The 26973-nt window shown below is 44.5% G+C and overlaps 1 protein-coding gene across 1 annotated transcript in view; it reads left to right on the forward strand.

The window, feature by feature from the left end:
- Nucleotides 1-1154: 1154 nt before the first annotated feature.
- LOC126195108 (speckle-type POZ protein-like) overlaps nt 1155-26973 on the forward strand; it is a 48058-nt gene continuing 22239 nt past the window's right edge. The window contains exon 1 of the mRNA XM_049933577.1: nt 1155-1262. Within this exon, the coding sequence (XP_049789534.1) occupies nt 1193-1262 (70 nt within the window). The 5' untranslated portion in view covers nt 1155-1192. The remainder of the gene's footprint in view (nt 1263-26973) is intronic.

Genomic DNA, 26973 nt, shown 5'->3' on the forward strand with positions numbered 1-26973 from the left:
ATTCATGAAGAAATACTTTCCAATATGTGTATAACTGCAGCTTATGCAGTTGAAGTCAATTGAATATAAAACATACTTCATGCATAAGGAACATGTATTTCTTGTTGTCTATTCTTATTTCGACAGGCATTTTTCTTGTTGCGGTAACCGTTTTGTATGTAGTCTTACCGATTCGCACATTCTTACGTTTCATTCGACTTCTATGTGCTTTAATATTTTTTTAAAATGTATGTGCTTTTGCTTCAAAAGCGAATGTGTTGAAGATTTTGGCCGTTTATGACTCAGATACAGCATCAATATTGGAATTGGTTTCTTCTGTGTTGGAAAACAGTTTTATTACTTTGACGTTTTATTACCACAACCATGTGGTTTTCCGTTCCGCTAGAGCTGGTTTATTTGGCACGATAAAAAACATAGGTCTTGCATTCCATACAAGTTTTCTACACTCCATATTCACAGATTTAATTGTAAGTCCAGTGAAAAAAAAATCAAGTTATTAAGTAGATATACGACTGTGTACTTGTTATTTTTTGTTCTTAAAAAAAATGTAGTTCTTCATTGAATACGTAGGTTACAAGAGAAACGTAAATAAACTTTTCTGCTCTGTACCGTTTCGTACTTCCCAGGGGACTTAGGAAACTAAAGAAAGTGGTATCATTTTATAGTTACTGCAGATTTTTATGGCATTACATACTATCCCAATTGTTAAAACTATATTACGGATCAATATAAACGTTACTATGAACACACATCCGATATCATATTCAGAAGTGTGGCTTGCTGGCCGCTTGGAGCGCTGCTGTCGCATAGTGTAACAAAATTGAGCAGTAGTGTCGCGGCTATGTTTTAGATTATGGGAGGTGTGTTGAGAGTGCAATATAATAATTAAATGTGACTTACGTTACGTAATTTCGAAGCTTTAAAAGCACCGTTCTTGCCGTTTTCTCGTTGCTCAGTTATTTTTTTCAGTTTGAAAACATCAAGCAATAGTTTTAACATTTTGTGAAAGTTAGGTAAGTACGAGAAACTGAAACTTTATGTTTCTCGGAGGAAAACTCAAATGAAGCTGCGACTCGGTGCAGATTATTACAATATCGATAAAAGGACCGCCAGTGTTCAGAAGTGGTTTATCTTCAGTTGTTTTCCTACGTCATATGGGTGACAGTTCGCCGCGAAGTGTTGTTTCTTGTTGATGGGTTGTCATGTGGTACATGTCAATACTTCAGATAGACACTCGTTCATTCAACTTTTGAACGTTATTGGTAATGTCTGTTGTACGATGCTTCCCTAGTTGCTACTTGTTAAACAATGTAACACCGCTTTTGTCTTTTTCCATTGTGTTAATTGTTTCGCAGTGAATTTAATGAGGAAGTTACCAAGATGGGATCGTTATTGTTTTGCATGTATTAAGCTGCGCTTTCGTGAATAGGAGGAAATGCATGTGCAGGTTTACTGAAATGGTTGTCTAGCTCCATTTGGCGCGTAATGACATGTTTTGTGATGAAGTCAAGTTGATGGAACGCGTTGTAGTCATGTTAAGAAATGACAAGTTGCTTGATGCGAGCTGGAAAGGAAAGAAACATTTTCCATGTCTATTAATTATTGCTCTTGTTAAGTGTTTGCGTTGCAGTGGCTAATAGAAATGCATAAAATCCCCATAGCGAAATACTTATTACTGACCACGGAAAATATTCTTATGATGTATTTAATGATGCAACGTCGGAGTTAAAACTTCTTGTATGTATATATTTTACAAGTAATGATATTATCTAGTTGTCATCAAGCTTATCTCGCCCTCCATGTCATTCTATCTTAAAAGGTTCTCTTCAATTCAGAGTAGTAGTTACGTTTACGCCTTGTATTAGCTAGATGTTGACTTGAGAGGAGAAGTATTTAGGATTTTTAACCATTTCTGTAGGTATGAATCCCATCGGTCTATCCTAAACAGCCCATCCAGTAATCATTGGTTAACATAGTTTTGAGACTTGATTAATGTGTTTAATTTATAACTTATGGCATTTCTGATGTAACACCAAATATACAACAGTCTGAATAATTCAGTTTTTAACGTCTAGTGTAATTTTACTAGAGCATCATCCTTTTCAGCATAATAGATATTAGCTCTGCAGCTGCAGCTTAATCACAAAATGTCATGAGCAGGGGAAAATAGTAAACACTTATAGCACTGGTGGAAATGGATTGAATTTGCCAGTATTTGATTTTTATTCCAGCAACTGCTGCAAAGCATAAGCTTATATGGCAGTTCACTCACAACTCCACTTTTCTGGTAGTACATTATTAGGAAACTTTACAGTATGAAACCAAAACGGGTGGCACTGTATTACACATGTAGGCTTTGATTACTTCCGTTTCTATAAGTTTGCCACAGTGAGTGTTAAACATTTGATCAGGATATGCTTGTGTGTTCAGATAGCTCTCACTTCTGCTATTTTGTTTTTTGATGTGTATATGCAGACATGAGGGAAAAGACTGAGGGAGGAGGAGGATTGTATACTGGATGTGATAATTAAAAGAGCAATCTTCAAGATACTGTAAGATTGCCCTTATTGTGCCATAAATAACTGATTATGCCCATATGTCATAACTCGTTGCTTCTGAAATGCTCCATTTCTCGTGGATGAGAACCCCAGGTTGAGTGTGTTGCTCACAAGACAAAAGCTACCAGTGCTAAAATTTTATGGCTGAGCTGGTCGTCGAAATTGAGACTGAAAAACAGATGGGACGGTTGGAGGTTCAATCTTTAGAAACTGTATCTACACAATGTTGCTCATCTCAAGTGGGGTGTGTGTAGAGTAGCAGTATAATTTTCCCAATACCTCCTTTCATTCACAGATAGTACCGGGGAGAAAGATTTTCAGTTTGTCAGGATGAATTGAGATTTTCACATCACAGGTCACAAACTTTTTCAAGCCAAGTGCATGTCTTAGCCAGGTGGTAAAGGATATAGGTTCCTTGTGCAAGGGTTTTTCAAAGCAGGATCATGTGATAGTGGGTGGAGTGGGAAACAGTATTGATAGGGATCAGGGCTACAGTATTGAGTGTGACCTGGTGAAAATAGCCTCTACAACAACCCATACCAGTGTTGGGCTGGTGCCTGCTTTTGTGCGGCATGATCAGCCCCAGTTGAACCACTCTGTTAGGAGGGTAAGTATGGAGCTGGATCAGCTGCGTAGGGTGGCCACTCTGTCAAACATTGGATTGGTTCCTGTCGAGGCTATTGATGGGGGGGAATTCACAAGGGATGGCCTACACCTCAACAGGAAAGGGAAGGGTAAATTGGCAGGGTTGTTAGCGAAATCCATAGGGGGGGGGGGGGGGGGGGACAGTAGTACTCATGGATGTACCTCTTTTTTAGACTAATACCAGTGTCCAATGAGAAGTTCAGGCAGGAAGGTAGGTGCTAAAGAGGTCCAAAACTCACAAGATTCTTACAACAATAAAGTAAATAATAATGTTACCATATTTAACCAAAATATTGGCGGATTAAAGAAAAAAGTAGATTCTCACAAAAGTAAAGTAAAAAAATAGTTATTTTTTACCAAAATGTTCTGGGATTGAAGAATAAAGTAGATGAGCTCCTGGTTTGTTTAGATGACATTGAATCTGATAATGTAATAGATATACTATGCCTGTCTGAGCATCACATTGTCTGATATGGAAAAAGTAAATATCAGTGGTTATAAACTAGTTGCACATATGAGTAGAAAGAATAAGGTGATAAGAGGAGTTGCCATATAAGTCAAGTTATCACTGTGTAAAAAGCTTAGATACAAAAAAGTTTTCTCTAGAGCAACATATAGAAGCATATGCCTGTCAACTTAAACTGATGGAGGGCTCTTTTATAATTGTAACAGTAGATAGGTCCCCTTCAGGAAACTTTCATTTATTTCTGGAAAACTTAAATGCTTTGTTGTGCTATCTGTCGGATAGAGGAAAGCAAATTATTATTTGTGGAGACTTCAATGTTGATTCACTGAAAGCGAGTAATAGGAACAATGACCTGGAAGCCTTGCTCAGTTCTTTCAATTTCATATCTGTCATTGATTTTCCTACTCGGGTAGTAAAGGACAGCAGCACATTGATAGATAACACTTTTATAGACCAAGATAAGTTTAAAAACATAAATGCTTATCTGCTTATCCTGTTGAGAATGGCCTTTCTGATCATGGTGCTCAGCTAGTTACAGTATATGACATAGCTCCATTCATAATTCAAAACTACCCTCTAAAGTTGTGTGTTCAATTAATGACTCAACAATTAGAAATTTCAGGGACAATCTTCAGCAGTTAAACTGGGAAGAGGTGTACAAGGAACCCGATGCTAATTTAAAATTTAACTTATTTCATGATACACTTGTAAGAGAATTTGAAAACTGTTTGCCCAAGAAAGTAGTTAAATCTAATTATAAGAAACCATGCAAAAGACCTTGGCTTACTAAAGGAATAAGAATATGACAAACTGCCTATTGGCTTCTGTCTCGGGTTCTTCGGCCGACGTTCATCTAATGATTTTTCTGACGTTTTGCCAGCACGAGTGGCTGGCATTGTCAAAGCTTCACCCTCCATTGCCGGTGGTGAACTGGAGCCGAGCTCGCGGGCGCAGACTATATGTACCTGGCGCGCCAACGTCTGAGGGCTTCTCCGCGGTCATTTCCGGTGCGGTTCTCCTCTTGCTACCTGCGACGGTCGTTCGCTGCAGTACGGGAAGCCAGGATCCGTTGACCTTAAGGCTTTCCTCTTTCTTGTTCAAACTGTTCGCGTGTTTTTGTATTTCTACAGCTTCTCTGAACAAGCGCGTGTGATAGTGGTTCTCTACAGCCAGAACTTCCGTGTCGGCGAATTTTATTACGTGGTCGGTCTCATTCAGTGCGTGTTCTGCCACGGCCGATTTCTCCACCTGCCCCAACCTGCAATGTCGCTTATGCTCCTTGATCCTGGTGTTAATGGATCGTCCAGTCATCCCGACATAAACTTTTCCGCATGTGCATGGTATGCGGTATATTCCCGACATTGAAAGTGGGTCTCTTTTCTCCTTCGCCGATCTAAGACACTCTTTGATCTTCCTTGTCGGTTTGAAGATCGTCTTTACGCCATGTTTGCGCAATATACGGCCGATTCTGTCCGTCACTCTGGGAATGTATGGCAGAAAGGCCGTACCCGACATTTCTTTTTCTGGTTCCTTACTTCGCCGAGTGTTTGGCTCAGTTACACTTCTAATATAATTTGTGGAGTACCCATTATATTAGAAGTGTAACTGAGCCAAACACTCGGCGAAGTAAGGAACCAGAAAAAGAAATGTCGGGTACGGCCTTTCTGCCATACATTCCCAGAGTGACGGACAGAATCGGCCGTATATTGCGCAAACATGGCGTAAAGACGATCTTCAAACCGACAAAGAAGATCAAAGAGTGTCTTAGATCGGCGAAGGAGAAAAGAGACCCACTTTCAATGTCGGGAATATACCGCATACCATGCACATGCGGAAAAGTTTATGTCGGGATGACTGGACGATCCATTAACACCAGGATCAAGGAGCATAAGCGACATTGCAGGTTGGGGCAGGTGGAGAAATCGGCCGTGGCAGAACACGCACTGAATGAGACCGATCACGTAATAAAATTCGCCGACACGGAAGTTCTGGCTGTAGAGAACCACTATCACACGCGCTTGTTGAGAGAAGCTGTAGAAATACAAAAACACGCGAACAGTTTGAACAAGAAAGAGGAAAGCCTTAAGGTCAACGGATCCTGGCTTCCCGTACTGCAGCGAACGACCGTCGCAGGTAGCAAGAGGAGAACCGCACCGGAAATGACCGCGGAGAAGCCCTCGGACGTTGGCGCGCCAGGTACATATAGTCTGCGCCTGCGAGCTCGGCTCCAGTTCACCACCGGCAATGGAGGGTGAAGCTTTGACAATGCCAGCCACTCGTGCTGGCGAAACGTCAGAAAAATCATTAGATGAACGTCGGCCGAAGAACCCGAGACAGAAGCCAATAGGCAGTTTGTCAACAAGTGGCCACGAAAGCCTCAACAATTTTGGAATAAGAATATCTTGTAACCACAAAAGGGACCTGTACCTAACAACAAGAAAGAGTAATGACCCAGACACAGCCAAATATTATAAAAACTACTGTGCTACATTAAGAAAGGTTATTAAAAAGTCCAGAGGCGTGTGCATCATGTCTGAGATTAATACCTCTGATATCAAAAACAAAACAATTTGGAATATTATTACAAGGAAGACAGGGCAACCAAGAGTACAGGATGACAGCATTACCATCAAAGTGAATGGAAACTTGACAAACAAGCCAGAAGTCTGAAACATTTTGAATAATCATTTTTTAAATGTTGTAGAGAAAATAGGATCTCAATCTTCATTAGAAGAAGCAAGGCAGTTAATGGAAAAGGCCTTACCCACACAATTTGATAAAATTGAAATTCCACCCACCTATCCTTCTGAAATTAGGAAGATAATAAACACTCTAAAGAATAAAAGCTCACATGGAATTGATGGCATTTCCAGCAGGATAATAAAAGCTTGTTCCCAAGAGATAAGTGGGATTTTTAGTCACGTGTAATAGCTCTCTGAAGCAGGATATTTTCCCAGATAGACTGAAGTATGCCATTGTTAAACCACTGCATAAAAAAGGGGATACGTCTGATTTCAACAACTACCGCCCAATATTTCGTCTTGCTGCCTTATCCAAAATTCTTGAAAAAGTAATGTATTGTAGAGTAGCTCCACACCTTTGTAAAAATAAAGTTTTAACAAAATGTCAGTTTGGTTTCCAGAAAGATTTTTCAACGGAAAATGCTAAATATATTTTCACTAATGAAATATTAAATGCTCTGAGTAACTGGAAGTCACCTATTGGGATTTTTTGGGATCTCTCAAAGGCTTTTGATTGTGTAAATCATGGAAAACTTCTAGATAAGCTAAAGTACTGTGGTGTGAATGGGACAGCACTCAAATGGTTTGAATCATACCTGACTGGAAGAGTGTTCACATAATATGCAAAAAACTGGTGATTTCTCAAACTGGGGAACAATCAAGAATGGGGTGCCACAAGGTTCGGTCTTGGGTCCTCTGCTGTTCTTAATATATATTAATTACTTGCCATTCTGTATTCACGAAGATGCCAAGCTGGTACTTTTTGCCGATGATACAAGTATAGCTATCACACCCAACAGACAAGAATTAACTGATGAAATTGTAAACGATGTTTTTCACAAAATCATTAAGTGGTTCTCTGTAAATGGGCTTTCATTAAACTTTGACAAAACACAGTGTATACGGTTGCACACAGTAAATGTAGTGACACCATTAGTAAATATATACTTCGATCAGAAATCTGTAGCTGAGGTAGAATATTCAAAATTTCTAGATGTATGCATTGATGAGAGGTTGAACTGGAAAAAACACACCGAAGATCTGCTGAGTCGTTTGAGTTCAGCTACTTATGCTATTAGGGTCATTGCAAATTTTGGCTATATACATCTCAGTAAATTAGCGTACCACGGCTATTTTTATTATCTGCTTTCGTATGGCGTCGCATCTCAATATGAACGAATTCAAAAGTAATAGCAGTGTACATGGCTACAACACTAGGAGAAAGGATGATCTTCACTACTCAGTGTTAAATCTAACTTTGGCTCAGAAGGGGATAAATTATGCTGCCACAAAGGTCTTTCGTCACATACCTAATAGCATCAAAAGTCTGATAGATAGCCACATAGCATTTAAAAGGAAATTAAAAGAATTTCTGAATGGCAACTCCTCCTCATTAGATGAATTTTTGGATATAGTACGTCGGTAATCCCCCCCACACACACCAAAAAAATTAAAAATATTAAATGTCTTGTAATATTTCGTGTGATGTAATATCTTGTATAGACACCTTTTATTAACCTGACATGTTCCACATCATTATGAAGTGTCGTATTCATTATCTATGGAACAAGTACTAACCTAATCACTGAGAGATCTGAGATCAATGTTGGGAAAAGTGTTTTTATTGGCACATTTTGGAACATGGGCTCAAAAGTTGTAAGAGTAGTGTTCTCTGGGATGTTACTAAACTACTGTTTAGTGGCTCACACTGTAGTTTGTTGCATTGACCGAACACAGTTGTGACTAACTATGCAGCTATCCTTTGAATCTACTCCTTTATCTCCTTTATTAATTCATCTTGTTAAGGATTCTGGGCAAAAGAACAGTGCTAGTTTCACAAACCCAACCTCTTTTGTGGGTGAATTTTACTTCCTCAGAATTCTATCAGTAAAACAGCCTGCCATCTGTGCGCCTCACAGCTACATTTATCTGGTCATTTCATCTTAGTGTTCTGGAAAGGTATTTATAAAAACTTGAAGACTGTACATGGTGCCAGTAACTGATCACCAATCCCATAGTCTTATTGGATTAGATATTTTGTCTAAGTGCATTACAATACAGCAGCTCTTGGATGAACAATAAAGTATTTAAGATACATTACAAAAATGTAACGATGTCCTGCCTGCCACCTTCTTTGCCTATTGCTTACTGAGTTTATACAACACTACCCAGGAGGTGAGACCTGCCAGTCCAATGAAGAAGCATTCATATCAAAATTATATGATCACCTTGGGAGGAACACCAATCTGTAATCAGTGATAGGCAGACAGCTCTGTGAATGACAATTTAGACCATGAACAAAAAACCTTGCATAGTTATATGTAGCATGAGCAAAAATCCATAGGGCAAGAAATTCTTGAATTCAATGAATCATTCTGTTGCAACAACAATACATGGGAGTGAATTGGAAAGATGGGTCATTCCACGCGGAGTGCCCTAGGGCTCCCAGCTCGACCATCTTCAATTTTGATGAAATTTGTACAGGATGTACCTGAGGACCCTACATGAACATATACAAAGTTTCAGGCTCACCTGTAACTTGGTTGAGGTGCTAGTTCCATTTTCGTGAAGACCACTTTCACAGAGAAGAAATAAAGTTTGGCATTCCACTGTTCCTAATGTAAAAGGGCTAGACTCTGTCTTCTGGTTATAGTGGTACAACTTTGTGTGCTCTACACACAAATGTTGCAAGTAGCATTCAGAAAGCAATGCATTTGGCATAATCTCAGTTCCAAGTGGGCAACAAATCATGTCGCGTGAAATTTTTCCCCACAGTTTGAGGCATACGTAATGGAGAAAGTGTGCTATGGACCTGGTGTTTTGCCAAGCTACTGTCCGTCTGGATGTTTAATATATCACAAATTTTGGCCTGGCTTGTTTAATTACTGTGCTACCATCTTGTAAATTTGCTAAAAAACATGAATGTATCAAAAAATACCCATGTATCTCAAAATGGACACCTACCACATTACATTCATTAACACCATTCAACAGAGCACATTTCATTCTATTAGAAAAACTTATTTTCATTTTGGTGTCTCTCTGGGTAAGGTGCAAAAATTTTGTTGATTATGTCTTCATTGTTTAAATATTCATTTTGCTGTTTATTTGGTGATTTTAAACCAGTTTGTGACAGGTTCATTGCTAAATTTAACCATTGAACAGTATTAGAGCCTGCTACATAATTTTTGGGAAGCTGAATGCGTATTAATTTTATTTCTTTTCTTTATTTAGGGCTCGACAATTTGATTTTAGTGTCTGAAGCATATCAAGTTGTTTGCTAAAATGAAAGAACAAGATCAAGTTACTGTAGGCAGTTTCGGAAATACTGATTCCCCATGCCATTTAACGACATACAGTGCCGTAAAAGGACTGAAAGCTGTACGGCAACTTTTCTTAGAACAAGAAGAATTACTTACTAGACAGTGTGGTTTTCACTCTACTGAAAATACTCAACTATGCTTTCATCATGAAGCTTTGTTCCTAAAAAGACTTGAACTTTTGCAAAGATAATGCTGCAACCCATTTGGCAAGAAAAACTACACTTCACAAAAAAGCTTGCTCTCAATCAACATAGAAACAGCTGACCTACTAAAAAGGATAACCATGTCTGATATTAAACCATACCAAAAAATGTGCCCTTCCTGTAGAAAATAATTTGATACACTGAAATATTCACAAATGGACGTAACATATCAGTCAGATGAAGATGGTGAGACTAATGTTGGTCACAATTTGAATACAACCTTAACATCTGTTGGAATATCACCATTAAAATTTCAATGAATTGGTGCAAGGGATACAAAAGGATATGCAAAGTGAAAAATACATCAAGTTGATGGTGCAATTATTAAGAAAATTGCAGAGGTGGGAGGACCTGATCCCAGTGAACTGGAGCAATGATCCACAAGCAAGCAGTGCTTGACTTGTTCAGATTACATTGAGCTAATCCAAGAATTGAAAGAAAAATTACATATATCAAATAACAAGAAAATTCAGATTTTGACCTTAGTTCCCCAAAACTGATCTATCAAAAAGACTATGGAATAATTTTGTTTCAGAAAGGTTTGTAAGGAAGACTAGAAAGTTAAAAGCTGAACAGGGAATATTGGCACAGCCCAAAGGAAAATGTGGGAAAAAGCTTTCTGAGGATGTGAAGGCAAGAGTCATAGAACATTTTTATGATGAAGAGTTTAGTTGGATTTGTCCAGGAAGAAGACTATATTACTGTTCAGATAGATGGAGAAAAGGTTAAAAAACAGGAATACTTATTACTGAGTTACTTAAAAGAAATATTTGTTGCGTACTGCAATAAAAATGGACTGGAAATTGGATTTACCAAATTTTGTGAATTAAGGCCAAAGTGGTGTGTGACTGTAGGCATAGCTGATTCACATTCAGTTTGTGTCTGCACAATACATTAAAATGTGAAACTAATGTTGGCACATAGCCCTATAAAAGTAGATTACAAAATCTATTTGTCATTTACTACAAAGGCAATGAAGACCTAAAGTGTGTCAGCTACTGCATAATCAGTGATTGCCTCCGAGATGACACAGTTGCAAAGCATGTGTTTTTAACATACTTGATCAAATCGCTTAAGTTCATTTTTAAAGAAATTAAGCATATTCATTATTTTAGCGATGGTTCTGCGGCACAGTACAAAAATTTTAAGATCTTCCTAAATCTTTGCCATCATCAAAAATATTTTGGCATTACTGCAGAATGGAATTTTTTCGGAACAAGCCATGGGAAATCACCATGTGATAGAATTGGGGGCACAGTTAAGCGTTTAGCAGTAAGAGCTAGTCTTCAATGCTCAGTTGACAGCCAAACCTTAACACAATTGATCTGTTTGGAAAAAAAAAATCATGGCATCGAATTTATTTATATTAAAAAAGAAATTGATCAAGAGAAATGTTTTGAGGATAGATGTACAGTGCCTGGTACAAGAGACCATCACCATTTTGCGTCAATTGATGAAAAGCGACTTAAGATTCCCAGAGTATCAAATGATACATTGATAGCAAATGTTAACCGACATGCTAAAGTTGCTTCTAAGTTGCCATTAATTAACTACAGCCTGGCCAGTATGTTGCTTGCGTTTATGATGGAAAATGGTGGATAGGAAATATCTGTGAAGTTTCATGTGAAGAAAAAGATGCCTTGATTAATTTCATGCATCCTCATGGAGCTGCTCAATCATTTCATTGGCCTACTAGAAGAGACATATGCTAGATCCCAGAACAACAGATAACTGCAGTCATACCAGTCCCAGCTGCTTCAATGATGGGGTGGCAATACAGTTTGCTGGAAGCAATAGTTTTGGACATCAGGAAAAAATTTAAAACATTTAACATCTGAATAATTCTCTATTATGGCTTGGAAACCACAGAGAGACCCAAAAAAGACTTGGGAACCTGCTAGATATTCGCATTCTGGCTTGGGAACCTGCTAGACACCAACTTTCAGGTTTGGGAACCTGCGGTAAAGAAACCCACCCATGGCTGACCTTGCATGGCTATCGGGCGTGGTGCCTTGGCGATGGAGTTACCAGTCTTGGTATTGGTAGTGGCACAGCCACCATGGACCAATACAAGGATTTTCCGAGTTACCAAAAAAGTCAATAGTTTAGGTGAATTTTTTGCACCTTACCCAAAGAGACACCAAAATGAAAATAAGTTTTTCTAATAGAATGAAATGTGCTCTGTTGAATGGTGTTAATGAATGTAATGTGGTAGGTGTCCATTTTGAGATACATGGGTATATCTTGATACATTCATGTTTTTTTAGCATATTTACAAGATGCACAGCAATTAAATAAGCCAGGCCAAAATTTGTGATATATTAAACACCCAGACAGACAGTAGTTTGGCAAAAGACCAGGTCCATAGTACACTTTCTCCACTACATATGCCTCGTTAAACTGTGGGGAAAAATTTCTCGCGACATGATTTGTTGCCCACTTTGAACTGAGACTATGCCAAATGCATTGCTTTCTGAATGCTACTTGCAACATTTGTGTGTAGAGCACACAAATTTGTACCACTATAACCAGAAGCCAGAGTCTAGCTCTTTTACATTAGGAACAGTGGAATGCCAATGAAGATTTCTTCACGACTTTTCGGTCTCTGTAAAAGTGGTCTTCACGAAAATGGCTCTAGCACCTCAACCAAGTTACAGGTGAGCCTGAAACTTAGCATACGTTCATGTAGGGTCCTCAGGTACATCCTGTACGAATTTCTTCAAAATTGAAGATGGTCGAGCTGGGATCGTCTTCTAAACTGGGACACTTGACATGGAATGAACCAGATGTTTCCAAGGGAGTGGGATTTCTTATACTGATAGGAAAAACATTTAACTCCTGGTGATTTTACCCCTAATGGAATATTATTTTTGTGGTAGCCCATGATACAATAGATCCCACATTTCCAGCATTACAAAGAGAAAGTGAGGAGTGGTAAGGGGAGGGTGGGTGGGTGAGTGGGTGTCTCTCTCCTTCATAAGAGATTTAGAATCCCCATATGTGTAGTGTAGAATAGAGAGAGAGCATGCCAAGTCTTTTTAATAAAATTTGATTTGTGTAAGGTTACTGGAAAGTTACCTCGATGCCTGGTGAGAAACCACTGTGATGTTACACCTGCAAGCATGACATATTTCTTTCTCGTTTTAGTTACTGTAGTGATACTTTGCAAGCTGCTTAGGCAAGGCTGTTGAGTGAACAATTAACAATTGTCTTGTTGGAGTTCTTGAAAGTGGCAGACTTATCAGCTGCCTTCAGAGTTGACACTGTTCAGTTCTTGATAATCTGACCTACCTGGAGACTGCAATACAAGTCACTTCTACAGAAGAAACATGTTGAATGGGTGTATTTCAACATTGTAATAGCTTATGTTACAACTTGAACATACAATGTCTGTGATAGCTTCACTGTTGGATTTTTGACAGGACTGGTGGCATATTCTGTTAATCATTCACATCTTAGTTCTTTTGCAGCAACAGAATTGGGAATTGTGTTTCCCAGACATATTACTGCAGAGAAATATTGTTTCTCAGCAAAGTATTTTTGTTGTAATTCTGTTTGCTATTTCAATAAACAGTCCAATCCATTACTCCCTCATTTTGGATGACATCTTTTTTTTCCCCTCCAGTCATGCCACTTGACACTCTTTTTCCCAGAAATTGTAGGACGGTGGGAGAAAAGTGTTGTTTTCAGCTTTTCATTGCAAAAGACAATTTGCGCACATTGGATTAGTTCTTGTCAAATTTTGCACCTGGGGACATTTGTATTTGTTTTATAAGGTTTGTGAGGACTTTGAATCTCTTCTTAGATCAGAAATATGTGTGATTGTAATGCATAAAAAATCTGGTAGTTGGGATATTCAGAGCCTGAAATGTCTGTCAATAGTAGGACAGGCGGCTGAGACAAGGCCTGCATTCAGTTTTATGCAACCTTTGCTTGTGCCACATGAATTATGATTGTATAGCTCGAGAGTCAGAGAAGACACTTATTTCAACCATGTAATTGACTCAGAAGTCAGTGTGGCAAGTTTAAATGTGTCATTGCAAAGCAGGTCGAATTTTACTCCTTAGTAATTAATTAGGGCCAAGATTGAAAATTAATGGAGGCCAAAAAGACTCCTAATTGTTTTAAAATTGATGTTTAACTGTAGTGTAGACAAGTACCATTATTTTATTGGCCACTTAACTAGAGTATGCTGCTAGATGTTTGGCCATATTTTGTAATCATGCATGTGAGATCAGGTGCACAACCAAAATTACTATTTTTGATGTGGGGAAAGTGTTGAGGCAAATAAAACGAGATAATTGTAAAGGAATTATAAACAGAAAGGCTTGGTTGGTTATGTAAACTTGAGATTGAGTCTATGAATTTTGTTCCAATATTTTGTGAGAAATCTGGGAAAATTAATAAATTTAGTAAATACATCAGACTTTGTGTGTCATAATTTAAAGTACAGGGCATGTCTGTAGCTGAACTGTGAAGTGCCCTCTCATACGTGAACTGTTTGTTCACACATAAAATGTACTATTCAGATAGTACCAAATGCCATCCATTGCTGAATCCTCTCGTTGGAAGAAAAATCTGGGTGTCAAATACCAGTGACTAAACCGGAGACAAGTGAGGATGATTTCGTTTCACCTTGGAAGGAAGCTATGCCATGGTTGTATAGTTTGTTTGTCCCTTTCTTCCATCCACTCCTCCAAATAATGTACAGTCCTGGTCTTCCACGTAGAGGTTACAGAATGTATGGGGACTTCTCATTGTGCCACAGCAGTTATGTGCAGGCCTCCTAGGCAACTGCATATGCTAAGTTGTTGCTCCTAATTTCCACATGCCATAGTGCCCATCACACACGGGCTGTCCAGAAGGTAACTTGCTTTATGCTATAAATAAAATACTGACATAGTTAAAGAAAATTTAGTAGAAAACTTGTGAAATTACAACTTTGTATTAGTTCTCTACATAATTGCTGTTCAGATTTAAGTGTTTACCATATCTTTTAACAAGTTGACAAAATTCCTTCTGTATAAAATTCTGATGCCTGGAATTGGAGGTGGATATCACTTGGAGGCAAGTATGGCTTTTAGGCTGGGTGTTCAGAAATGTCACATTTGACCTGATGCAACAATGCTTGTGTGTGTGTCTGAGTGTTGTAGTACAAAAACATGATGGTGCTGGCCAAGAGAGTATGTAATGTATTTTGAATGACTATTCTCAGTTTAATTTGTGTCTCACTAGATGTTAGAATTTGTCATTATACATTCCATGGAATTCACAAACAAGAACTGTTTAGTGCCTCCAAAACTGGTAGTCACACTGGTAAACAGAGCTTGCCATGCTGTATTTGGTGTGTTTCATGTGACTATGATGCTCACCAAAGACCACTGTTTTGTCTACACGTCAGCCTAAGAAACACCAGATCTTGTCACCAGTCGTGATTCTGTTTGTCTTCTCCTTACACACTGTAGTGAAAAAAAATTCTGGGGGAAAAGGCATATGTTTAGTTTTGTGATTTTTAAAAAGGAATTTTGAAAACTGAGGCATGCAGAACTTGTGGTGCAGTTACTGTGTGACCATGATCTCTCACAAAAATCTGTGCATTTCACACTGATGTAAATGACACCATTGATGCACAACACATTTGTTAGTCTCATTCAGTTCATATACCACAAACACATTGTAATGAATGCCAATAGGTTAAAGATTTTACACCAATAAGAACTGTATTAGAGAACAGAGTTTACATTTTGTGACATTTGCAGTTGCGAAGCTCATTCTGAATTGTTATAGATGAGGGAAAAGTAATGTAGCTTCATCAATGTCACAGTTCTTAGCACACTAACTTGTTGCATGATTCAGTATATTGACTCTGCTGCCCACCCATTACAACGTGTTACGTGAAAGTAAAGGTTGCTTTCCTCATGTCCCTTGTCTGCTGTGCCAGTATGTTAGTTTGCCTCATTTGCTATATGTTGTGGGTCAAGGATGATCTATACGCATTTCTCTTCATGGGTGTAGGTACTTACTAGCATGAAGTGGAATGAGGGAATTGGAGCAGATAAGGAATTTTGTAGCTTCATTACATCTCGACTGCTCCATTGTTCTCAAAATTGCATGTACCTATGCGTCTTAAACACTGTTAGTTTAGCAAATGAAGATAGTATACAGATAGGCAAATCACAGAGCAGCTGATATTGCCCCTCTGCCTAGATCCATCAGGTGTTGTTAAAAATTGAATCCAGAGCACGCTCCCTTTTGTGCTAGTGTGTGTTTTGTTGAACACTTCCCATGGAGTGGTGCGAGTGGTAGCCAGTCCATGTGGTGGGGCTGTAATGCACCCATCTGCCTGAGCCCTCTGACAACACTACTGATACCTGAGCTATTCCCTCCTCATGTATGCCAAGGAGTGATTGCTTGTGTTCGTGGAGCATCTGAATTCCCGGCAACGGCCACCATGCCAGGCAGCCATTGCTATGGCTGGGTGGCGCCAATGGGGAGAGCCCCTGATCAGAGTGGGTGGTATCAGGGCAGATGCTTGGCGCATGAATGATATCAAGCTGCAAAAATCTGGCTATTCTCAAATGGCCCTCTGTTTGAATGGTGAAGGATCATTGAATGCTGCTTCATATGACCTGACAGCCTTCCCTTCTGTGGCTACATCCTGGGAGAAGGGCCAGGCTTGCCATCTTGGGATGAAATACTTTCCCTGCTACCTCATCTGTACTAGGATAGATGGGGACACATTCACCGCCACAAAGCCATTGTTTATGGTGGAAAATATTGAGGACAAGTTTGGTGAAGTGGAGTCTCTCAGTAAGATGCAGTTGTGCCCCCTGTTGATCAAAGCTCCTTCTGCTGCCAGTCTGCAGCTCTTCGTGCTTGTGGTAGCCTTGGCAATGACTCAGTGCCTGTTACCCCTCACCAGCATCTGAATATGGTCCAGGGAGTGATTTTTCATAGGGACCTCATCCTGAAAACTGATGAGGAACTCCAGGCTAATCTGGAATGACGCGGTGTTCATTTTGTTAAACATGTGCAGAGGCGGTGTAAAGAGAGCCGCACTGGCTTTCGAGGGGGATACCCTCCCAGAGAAGGTCAAGGCTGTGCGCTACAGGTGTGATGTGAAGCGAACCCTTACGTCCCATGGCCCAAAAGGTGCTTACAGTGCTTGCGTTTTGGACATATCTCTCTTCCTGCCGTATGATGGACCCTCTTTGTGGTGACTGGACACCCACTCCATGAGGGAAGCCTCTGTGTTCCGCCACTTGTGTATGTCAATTCTCATGACCACCATTCTCGTTGCTTGCCAGATTGCCCACCTTACAAGGGAGAAAAGAAGATCCAAGATTACAAGTCCTTGGATCACCTATCTTATGCTGAGGCTTGCCTCCCATCCCCTTCTCCCCTCCCCCTCCCCTGCAGATCCCACATTCTCCCCTCCAGGAGCTGCTCAGCTGAAGAAGTGCCGCCCTTCTTTGGCACCTGCCGATGATGGGGCTCCCCCATGGGACCCTTCTTCCTGGTGTCTTTCGTGTCTGAAGCCTACCATCACAACTTGGGTACGAAATGCATCATCTGTGACCCCAAGTACACCTGCTCTCTTATGGTTCTGGATTGTGCAGAAGTCTGTACTCTCTCTGTGTCCTGCTCTTCTCCCCCACCAAAAGAGAAGAAGAAGAAGAAGAAGAAGAAGAAGAAGAAGTCCCCCCCTGGTGCCCCCAGAGGTGCCATCTCTCCCTTCGCAACCCAAGTCTGACATCTTGTATATGGATGTCACCCCATCGTTGTTGGTGACAACCACTAACCAAGTGACATGACTCCCCTTGGCTTCTTTATGTCTAACCTGGACTCTTGCCACGCGATAATCCAGTGGAATGCAATGGATATTATTGTCACCCAACGGAGATACAAAGCCTTGTTTCCTCCTATTCTGCATTCTTATTCTTCAAGAAACGCACTTCCATGATGACTACTTTCCAACACTTCGTGGTTATCGGGCATTCTGCCAGAACTGTGCTGGCCCTGGGATAGCGTCTTGAGGGGTCTGCACTTTGGTTCGCACCATTGTCATTAGTTACTGGATTCCCCCTCATACGAATCTGGAAGCAATAGTGGTTAGAGTGCAAACAACTCTGGCAATTACCGTTTGCAATTTCTACCTCCCTGCAGGTGCGCCACTTCCTTATGTCGAACTGTATATCTTAGTACAGCAACTCCTGTCCCCATATCTCCTCCTTGGGACTTCAATGCACACCACCCCCTGTGGGGGAATGCCCCTTCGATAGGCGTTTTCTATTCGACTAACTTACTACAGACTTTCATATGTGTCTCCTCAATGACAGTTCCCCTACAGACTTCAGTGCTGCTCATGGTACCTGTACTACTGTCAATCTTACGATCTTCTCCGCTGCTCTCGTAGCTTCCCTACATTGGTCACATTACGATGATCTTCGTGACGGTGACCACTTTCCGGTGATTCTATTGTTCCCCTGCTGCCACCAGTCAAACGTGCCCTCATATTGGGCATTCTGCAGGGCCAGTTGGCATTTATATACGTTTGCTGTGCAATCGATACGTCTCTCTAATTGCATTGTTGTGGTCATGCAGGGCATATGTGTCACTATTCTTGATGCTGCTGGCACTGCTGTCCCCGTATCCACCGGTTCACCTTGTCGACCGGTACCATGGTGGACCAAGGACTTACCAATCGCTATCCAGGATTGCTGACAGGCGCTGCAGCTATTTAAACATCAACCATCAAAGACCAACCTCCTCACTTTTAAGTGTCTCCATGCTAAGGCCTGTTACCTTATTAAGCAGAGTAAAAATGAATGCTGGGAGTGCTGTTTTTCGTCCCTGGGGATGTATGCTTCTTCTTCACAGGTTTGGTCCAGGCTTCATAGCCCTCTGGATTGCCAGCAAGTCAACTGTCCAGGGTCTTATCCTCCAAGGTGCTCTGTCTACGGATCCACTGGTCCTTGCAGAACACCTCCCAACACACGTGACAGCATTGGCGTCTTCTTCCTATCCCGCTGCCTTTCTCCAGCATAAATGCCGAGTTGAACAGAGTCCCCTTCTTTATCCCCCACAGAGCTGAACCCTATAATGAATCCTTCACTGATTGTAAATTCTTGCAGGCTCTTGCCTCTTCACATGCCACGGGCAGAGGCCCTGATTCCATCCACAGCCAAATGATCTAACACTTGGACATTATCCAGAGTCAACATCTACTCAGGGTCTTCAACCGCATTTGGCTCATAAGTGCCTTCCCCTCGCAGTGGCAAGACAGTATAGTTATTCCTGTCCTTAAGCCTGGGAAGAACCCAACGTCTATCGACAGCTTTGTAAAGTGCTTGAGAGATGGTTAGCTTCCGAATATGTTGGGAACTCAAATCTCGGGGCCTTTTGTCCCCGTATCAGTGCAGCTTCTGGGAAGGATGATCTCCAACTGACCAATTACTCAGATTGGAAATAGCAAGCTGACAGAATTTTACTAACCACCGACACCTTGTCGCAGTCCTCATTTGACCTACATAAGGCATACAACATGACTTGGCGCCATCACATTTCAGTTATCTTCGATGATTGGGACATTCACAGCCCCCCCCCCCCCCCCCCCCCCTTCAGATTTTTATCCATGAGGTTTAACCCACTGGTTGTTCTGGGTTTTGGCACTTCACTCAGCAACCCTCAGATTCAGGAGAACAGTATACCACAGGGTTCTTTATTAAGTGTCACACTCTTCCTCATAGTCATCAATGGGCTTGTAACCACTGTTGGGTCTCTGGTTACCCCAGCATTGTATGTCGACGATTTTTGCATCTGGTGCAGCTCCCTTTGGTAGCATCTTCTGAGCACCGGCTCCAAGGTGCTATTCGACAGGCCTCAACGTGGGCCGTCAGTACACACCAATCCAGAGCTTTATGTAGGTGACCAGCTCCTAGATGCTGTAAAATAAATGTGTTTCTTGGGCCTTAGTTTTGATAAAAAGCTGATACGGCTGCCCCATATTCACCATCTTAATGCTCTCCACCTCTGGGCCCACACATCTTGGGGCGCATACCACGCTACTCTTCATCTTTACCATATTCTGGTCTTGTCCAAACTAGATTATGGTAGTGAGGTTTATGGTTCAGTGGCTCCTTTCATTCTGAAAATGCGTTACCCTGTTCACCATTGTGGGGTGCGTCGGGCTGTTGGTGGCTTTCGCAGTAGTCCCATTGAGTCTCCTCACAGAAGCAGGGATTTCCTCTCTACAAATATGTTCGAGCCAATTCCTGGTTTCTTACACAATTACCATTTGCTGTTTCCGTGACCATCCCATGTATCCTGTCCTCTTTGCAAACTAGGGATGTCTCCCTCCTATAACTGGGCACGTTTGGGGTTGCTGGTTGCAATGCATCTCACATCCCCCTCGTCAGGATCTCCATCTCCACTCACTGGAATGCGCCCTGTGTATTTCCTCCCCCTCCCCTACCCCCCACTTATGCCCCTATCCCCCCCCCCCCCCCCCCCTGCGGGTTCGGGGGTAAGAATAGGACCGCGGTATTCCTGCCTGTCGTAAGAGGTGACTAAAAGGAGTCTCAAACGTTTCGGCCTTCTGTGATGGTCCCCTCTTGGGTTTGACCTCCTTTTTTCCAAATTTCCATTGTTAGTGCGTGCCATTTGGGGAAGGACGCCTTACGTGGTGTTTTTCTATTGGTCCATCATGCACCACCATCTTGCATGTTACCTATTGTCGTGTGGCGGGATTTACACCCAACGTCTTCTGGGTTGCCTCCTTCTCGTCTTGTACACAATCCCCTTCTTAGCGCCCACGACAACTGTGGACCTTTTCAACACCTAAAATTCAGCACGGTAGCCAGTCCGTTGTGGTGGGGTCGTCATGTACCCTCTTGGTGGTAGCCCCCTGACCACACAGGGATCGCACTACAGATGCCAGAGCTGTTTCCTCCCCATGCATGCCAAGGAGTAAGTGCCCATCTTGTCTGGGGCACGGGGACTCCGGGCAACGGGATATCGGCCAGGTACCCGTTGCTTTGGTTGGGTGGCGCCCTTGGGGAGAGCCCTCGTTCGGAGTAAGTGGCATCTGGGCGGATGTGGCGCAATGAAGCGCAATAAATCACACCAAGCTGGTGGTCACACGGCCACCAGCGTCTCTAAGCGAGGCAGAGTTGAGTTTGATGTTGCGCAATATGACCCTCAGTCGTTCCCCTCGTTGGCTGCGCCATGGGAGGGACGCAGATCTAGTGCCAAGCGGGAGCCTTACGTACCGCAATACCTTGTCTGCAGCAGGACTGGTGGTGACTCCTTTCTTACAACGAAGCCTCTGTTTTTTGTGGAACACCTGGAGGATAAGTTTGGGGAAGTGGCGGGGTTGTCTAAAATGAGGAATGGGTCCATCCTCCTCAAGACGTCCTCCCCAGCCCAGTCACGAGCGTTGCTCTTGTGTGATAAGCTGGGTGACGTCCCTGTTACCGTCAGTCCCCACAGTAGCTTAAATATGGTCCAGGGGATTATTTACCATCGTGACCTCTTGTTACAATCCGATGACGAGCTGAGAGCCGACTTGGAACGACGTGGTGTACGTTTTGTCCGTTGTGTACATAGAGGACCCACGACTAACAGGGTGGCCACCGGTGCCTTTATCTTGGCCTTCGAGGGTGATGTCTTGCCCGAGAAGGTCAAGGTAATGGTTTACCATTGTGACGTCAAGCCATACGTCCCTCCCCCGATGCGGTGCTTCCAGTGCTGGAAGTTCGGGCATATGTCCTCCCGTTGTCCATCCAGCGCTACATGTTGAGATTGCGGACGCCCCTCTCATCCCGATTCTCCATGTGCGCCTCCGCCTGTATGTGTCAACTGTGGGGAGCACCACTCTCCATGCTCGCCGGATTACCCCGTTCTTCACAAGGAGCGGAAGATAATGGAATTTAAGACCCTGGACCGGCTTACTTATTGAGAGGCAAAACTGAAATATGAAAGGTTGTATCCTGCTTCCCTTCAAACATCTTATACTGCAGCCACGTTATCGTCGCCCACGCGAGCGACGGTTGTCACCTCATCTGTGCCGCCTTCAGTGGGCCCTCGGGGCTGTGCATCTCTGTCTGCCCCCCTCGTGTCTGGGGGCAAGCCTTCCTCTGTTGCCCCCTTAGCGGTTGGGGGCAAACCCTCTTCTGTCGCTCCCCCCACGCTTACTTCGGGGGTGACATCTCCTCCAAAACCGGGGGCTCGATCCCTCCCCCTACTTCTCCGCCGGCGTTGCCTCTGCCGGTTCCTCTCTCGCGGAAGGGGTCCCTCGGGGCTCTCCCTTCCTCCGTTTCTTCTCCTACCCAGCCGGATGTCAGCCAGTGGCTGAAGGTTCCGCCACCTGCTGGTCGTAGTGCTTCTGCGTCATCGTCAGCCTCCGATGCTCCTTCAGAGAAGCTCTCCCAGCCCTCTCACCCTAAGGGCCGACGCGAGAAGAAGGAACGGAATGTGTCCAAGAAGGAGGACGTTCCGGCGGTTTCAGTACCGCCTGCTGTACATAGTCCTGGCTCCAGGGATGAGGTGGAGATCCTCGCCTCTGCCGCGGATCTCGCCCTCACGGAACCCTTTGGGGCCTTCCCTATGGACACAGCTGACTCTCCCCCGGTGGCGGCAGTTGGCTCTGAGGCGCCGTCTGCCTGTCTGCCTCTTAGTCGCATTCACGCCCTCGCAGTCCCTTCCTGCTTCCATTCTCCAGTGGAACTGCGGTGGTTATTTCCGCCACCTGCCTGAGCTCCGGATGCTTCTGAGTGTTTCCCCTGTTCTCTGCATTGCTCTGCAGGAAACTTGGTTTCCAGCAATGCGGACCCCCGCCCTTTGCGGTTATCGGGGATACTATAAGAACCGTCCTGCCTGTCAACGAGTGTCAGGTGGGGTTTGCCTCTTTGTTCACCACTCTGTCTGTAGCTCGCCAGTACCCCTTCTGACGCCTTTAGAGGCAGTCGCTGCCAGGGTTGAGCTCTCGCCGGCTATTACTGTTTGCTCTGTTTACATTCCTCCGGATGGGGAGCTCCCCCGACATGTCTTGGCTGCGCTGCTGGCTCAACTCCCGCCACCATTGCTGCTTCTGGGCGATTTCAATGCCCACAACCCTCTATGGGGTGGGACTGTCTCCGATGACCGCGGTCAGGCCGTGGAGCATGTGTTGGCTCAGCTCGACCTTAGCCTCTTGAATACCGGTGCTCCCACGCATTTCAGTGTGGCCCATGGCTCATTCTCGGCCATCGATCTCTCTCTTTGCAGCCCCGGACTTGTCCCATCCCTCCACTGGAGAGTGCATCCTGACCTGTGTGGTAGTGACCATTTTCCCATCTATTTGTCACTGCCCCAGTGTCATTCTTCTGGGCGCCTGCCCCGCTGGGCTCTCAACAGGGCTGACTGGCCGGCTTTTACTTCTGCTGCAACCATTGAGTCTCCCCCACAGGGTGACATTGACGAGGTGGTTCGTGTCTTAACCACGTCAATCATTTCGGCGGCCGAGGCTGCCATCCTCCGCTCTTCTGGACTCCCTCGGAGGAAGGCTGTACCCTGGTGGTCGCCGGAGATTGCTGAGGCTATTCGCGACTGTAGGTGGGCTCTCCAGCGTCATAGGCGGCACCTGTCTCTAGAGACCCTCATCGCCTTTAAGAGGCTCCGTGCCTTGGCCCGTCATCTTATTGCACGGCGTAAGCAGGAGTGCTGGGTGAGCTGGGTGAGGTATGTCTCATCCTTGGGCTCCCGTGTCTCCCCCTCGCTCGTGTGGTCCCGGATCCGGCAGATTTATGGATACCAGACCCCTCTGGGTGTCCCTGGGATCTCCTTGGACGGCGCTGTCTGCACGGACGCTGCCGCCATTGCTGAACACCTTGCCACACACTTTGCTCAGAGCTCTGTGACTGCCACTTACCCCCCCGCCTTTCGCTCTCTAAAGGAGCGAGCCAAGCAGACGCCGTTATCATTCCACACGCGTCATTCTGAAAAATACAAAGCTCCTTTCAGTGAGAGGGAATTCCTCGCTGCCCTCGCCGATTGCCCTGATACAGCACCAGGACCGGACTGCATCCACACGCAGATGCTGAAGCATCTCTCCAGGGACTGCCAGCGACACATTCTCACCATCTTTAACCGCATTTGGAGCGAGGGCGTGTTCCCGTCGCAATGGCGAGTGGGTGTTATTGTCCCCATCTTGAAGCCCGGTGCGGACCCACTGGTGGTGGACAGCTATCGTCCCATTACCCTCACCAACGTTTTGTGCAAATTGCTCGAACGTATGGTGGGGCGGCGTCTGTGTTGGGTCCTTGAGTCGCGCGGTCTCCTCGCTCCATCCCAGGGTGGCTTCCGTCTGGGCCGGTCTGCTACGGACAATTTGGTGCGGCTGGAATCTGCTATCCGTACGGCCTTTGCCCGACGTCAGCATCTCGTTGCTGTATTTTTCGATCTGCGGAAGGCGTATGACACCACATGGAGGCATCACATCCTTGCTACGTTGCATGAGTGGGATCTTCGTGGTCGGCTCCCGGCTTTTCTTCAAACCTTTTTATTGCGCCGCTCTTTCCGGGTGCAAGTCGGTGCCGCCTCTAGTTCATCTTATACACAGGAGAATGGGGTCCCGCAGGGCTCGGTGTTGAGCGTCTCCTTATTTCTAGTGGCCATTAATGGTCTGGCTGCAGCTGTGGGGTCGTCGGTGTCTCCTTTGTATGCCGACGACTTCTGCATCTCCTTTAGCTCCACGACTACGGGAGTCGCCGAACGCAGGCTACAAGTAGCTGTTCGCAAGGCAGCATCATGGGCTCTGACTCATGGTTTTCAGTTCTCTGCAGCCAAGACTCGAGTTATGCACTTCTGCAGGCGTCGGACGGTCCACCCTCATCCTGAACTTTACCTCGACGGCCACCTGCTTGAAGTGGTGGACACTTGCCGCTTCTTGGGACTCGTGTTTGATGCCCGGCTCACATGGGTTCCTCCTATTACTCAGCTGAAGCAAAAATGCTGGCGGCACCTCAACGCCCTCCGCTGCCTGAGCCACACGTCTTGGGGTGCAGATCGCTGCACGCTGTTGCGATTGTACAGAGCCCTTGTGCAGTCCTGGCTTCATTATGGGAGCCTGGCCTATGGGTCTGCATCACCCTCAGTGTTGACGATGTTAGACCCCATACACCACTGTGGGGTTCGGCTTGCAACTGGCGCTTTCCCCCCAGGGGATCCACAACTCTTTTGTGGATACGTGCGTAGCGAGCACGGGACCCCGAGCTGATGTGGCCTTCCTTCCTTTCCGGGCTGCATACCTTCCCTTTCCGCATCCTTCCCCATCCCACCTCTTCACCTCCCCCCCCCCCCCCTCACCTCTGGCTCTATCCTTTCCTTTCTCCCCCTCTGGGGGTCTGGTTTGTGCCTACGTCCGGAGACGGGCGCTTGTAAATGTACCACATTCTTCGCCTTCCTTGCTTGTAAGTCTTCATCCTTCCTTTGTCCTTCTCTTTTCCTTACCTCTTCTCTCTACCCTTTTCTCCGCTGCGGCGTTTGAGACCTCTTCTTTCCTTTCCCTTTCTCTTTCTTCCTCCCTGTGCATGTCTGAAGGCCGACCCACGCACTTCCATGCGTAGCCGGTGACGGGGTAACGCGTAATTCCCCGCCCCGGGTAGACAGGTAGGACACGTACGTACCCCCTGGTAACGGCCAGGCCCAGGGAGGGGTGATTACCCGAGCTGATACCTTCCGAAAGTGCCGATTGGTCCCTCCGTCCGTTTGTCGGGAGGTGTGACCTGAGGTGTGAACAATCACCTAAGGCGGGAGTGCCCTCAGAGAGGGCCCCCACAAGGGAGGAGCGCGCCATCGGAGACGCCGGTAATCATGGGGGATTCTTCCGCAATGGTTTCCTCACCTTCCACTATGTCTGCTCACAAACGTAAGTTCACTGAGTCTCAACCACAGTCAGTTCTTCCATCGTTGCCACAGTTCCTTGTTGTTTCTCGGTCTGACGAAGGTCACGACTTCTCCACGGTCAACCCTTTCATTATTCAGAAAGGTGTCGACGCAATTGCAGGTCCTGTAAAGTCTTGTTCCAGATTACGGAATGGCACCCTGTTGTTAGAAACGGTCAGTGCCCTCCAGGCACAAAAATTGCTGCGTACGTCGCTACTACACACCTTCCCTGTCCGGGTGGAACCGCACCGTACCTTAAATTCCTCGCGTGGAGTCGTTTATACGCGCTCCCTCGATGGACTGTCTGACGAAGAAATTCAGCACTACCTGTCTGACCAGGGCGTAACGGCTGTTCATAGGTTTATGAAAAGGGTTGACACGAACATCATTCCAACCCGCACTGTCTTCTTGACATTTGACAAAGTTCAACTCCCATCGAAAATCAAAGCAGGCTATGAGATAATTTCCGTTCGCCCTTACGTCCCAAACCCTACGCGTTGCTATCGGTGCCAGCGGTTCAATCACACCAGCCAGTCCTGTTCCAATCCGGCCAAATGTGTTACGTGTGGCAGGGATGCCCATGAGGGTGCTTGTCCACCTCCATCCCCTCGCTGCATCAACTGTATGGGTGACCACGCCGCTTCCTCTCGAGATTGTCCCGTTTTTAAGGACGAAAAGCTCATCCAGGAAATTAGGGTGAAGGAAAAGGTGTCGACCTTTGCTGCTCGAAAATTATTCGCCAGTCGACAGCCCACCGTGCCTCAGAAAGGAAAATACAGCACTGTCCTTGCTTCTCCTCGGCCAACAAAGGAGGCGGCCACGCAGACTTGCGACCTCACCTTTAGTGCCACGGTTGTCAGATCGGCCAGCGCAAAGATCGCACGTTCAACCTCACCACTTTCGCCTGCCCACTCTCTGGCTCACCCTTCGTCGAGTTCTGCTAAATCTCGAGCCCAAAAGTCAGACACCAAGACTTCGAAAAAAGAGCATACTCGTGAAGAGTTTTTACGTACGGCAACTTCCCAACCATCGGTTCCTCCTTCCTCTAAACATCATACTTCCAAGAAGGCTACAAAGAAACCCAGTTCCTCTCCTTCTCCGCCAAGGCGTGTC

Source organism: Schistocerca nitens, chromosome 7, assembly GCF_023898315.1.
Source record: "Schistocerca nitens isolate TAMUIC-IGC-003100 chromosome 7, iqSchNite1.1, whole genome shotgun sequence".
NCBI lineage: Eukaryota > Metazoa > Arthropoda > Insecta > Orthoptera > Acrididae > Schistocerca > Schistocerca nitens.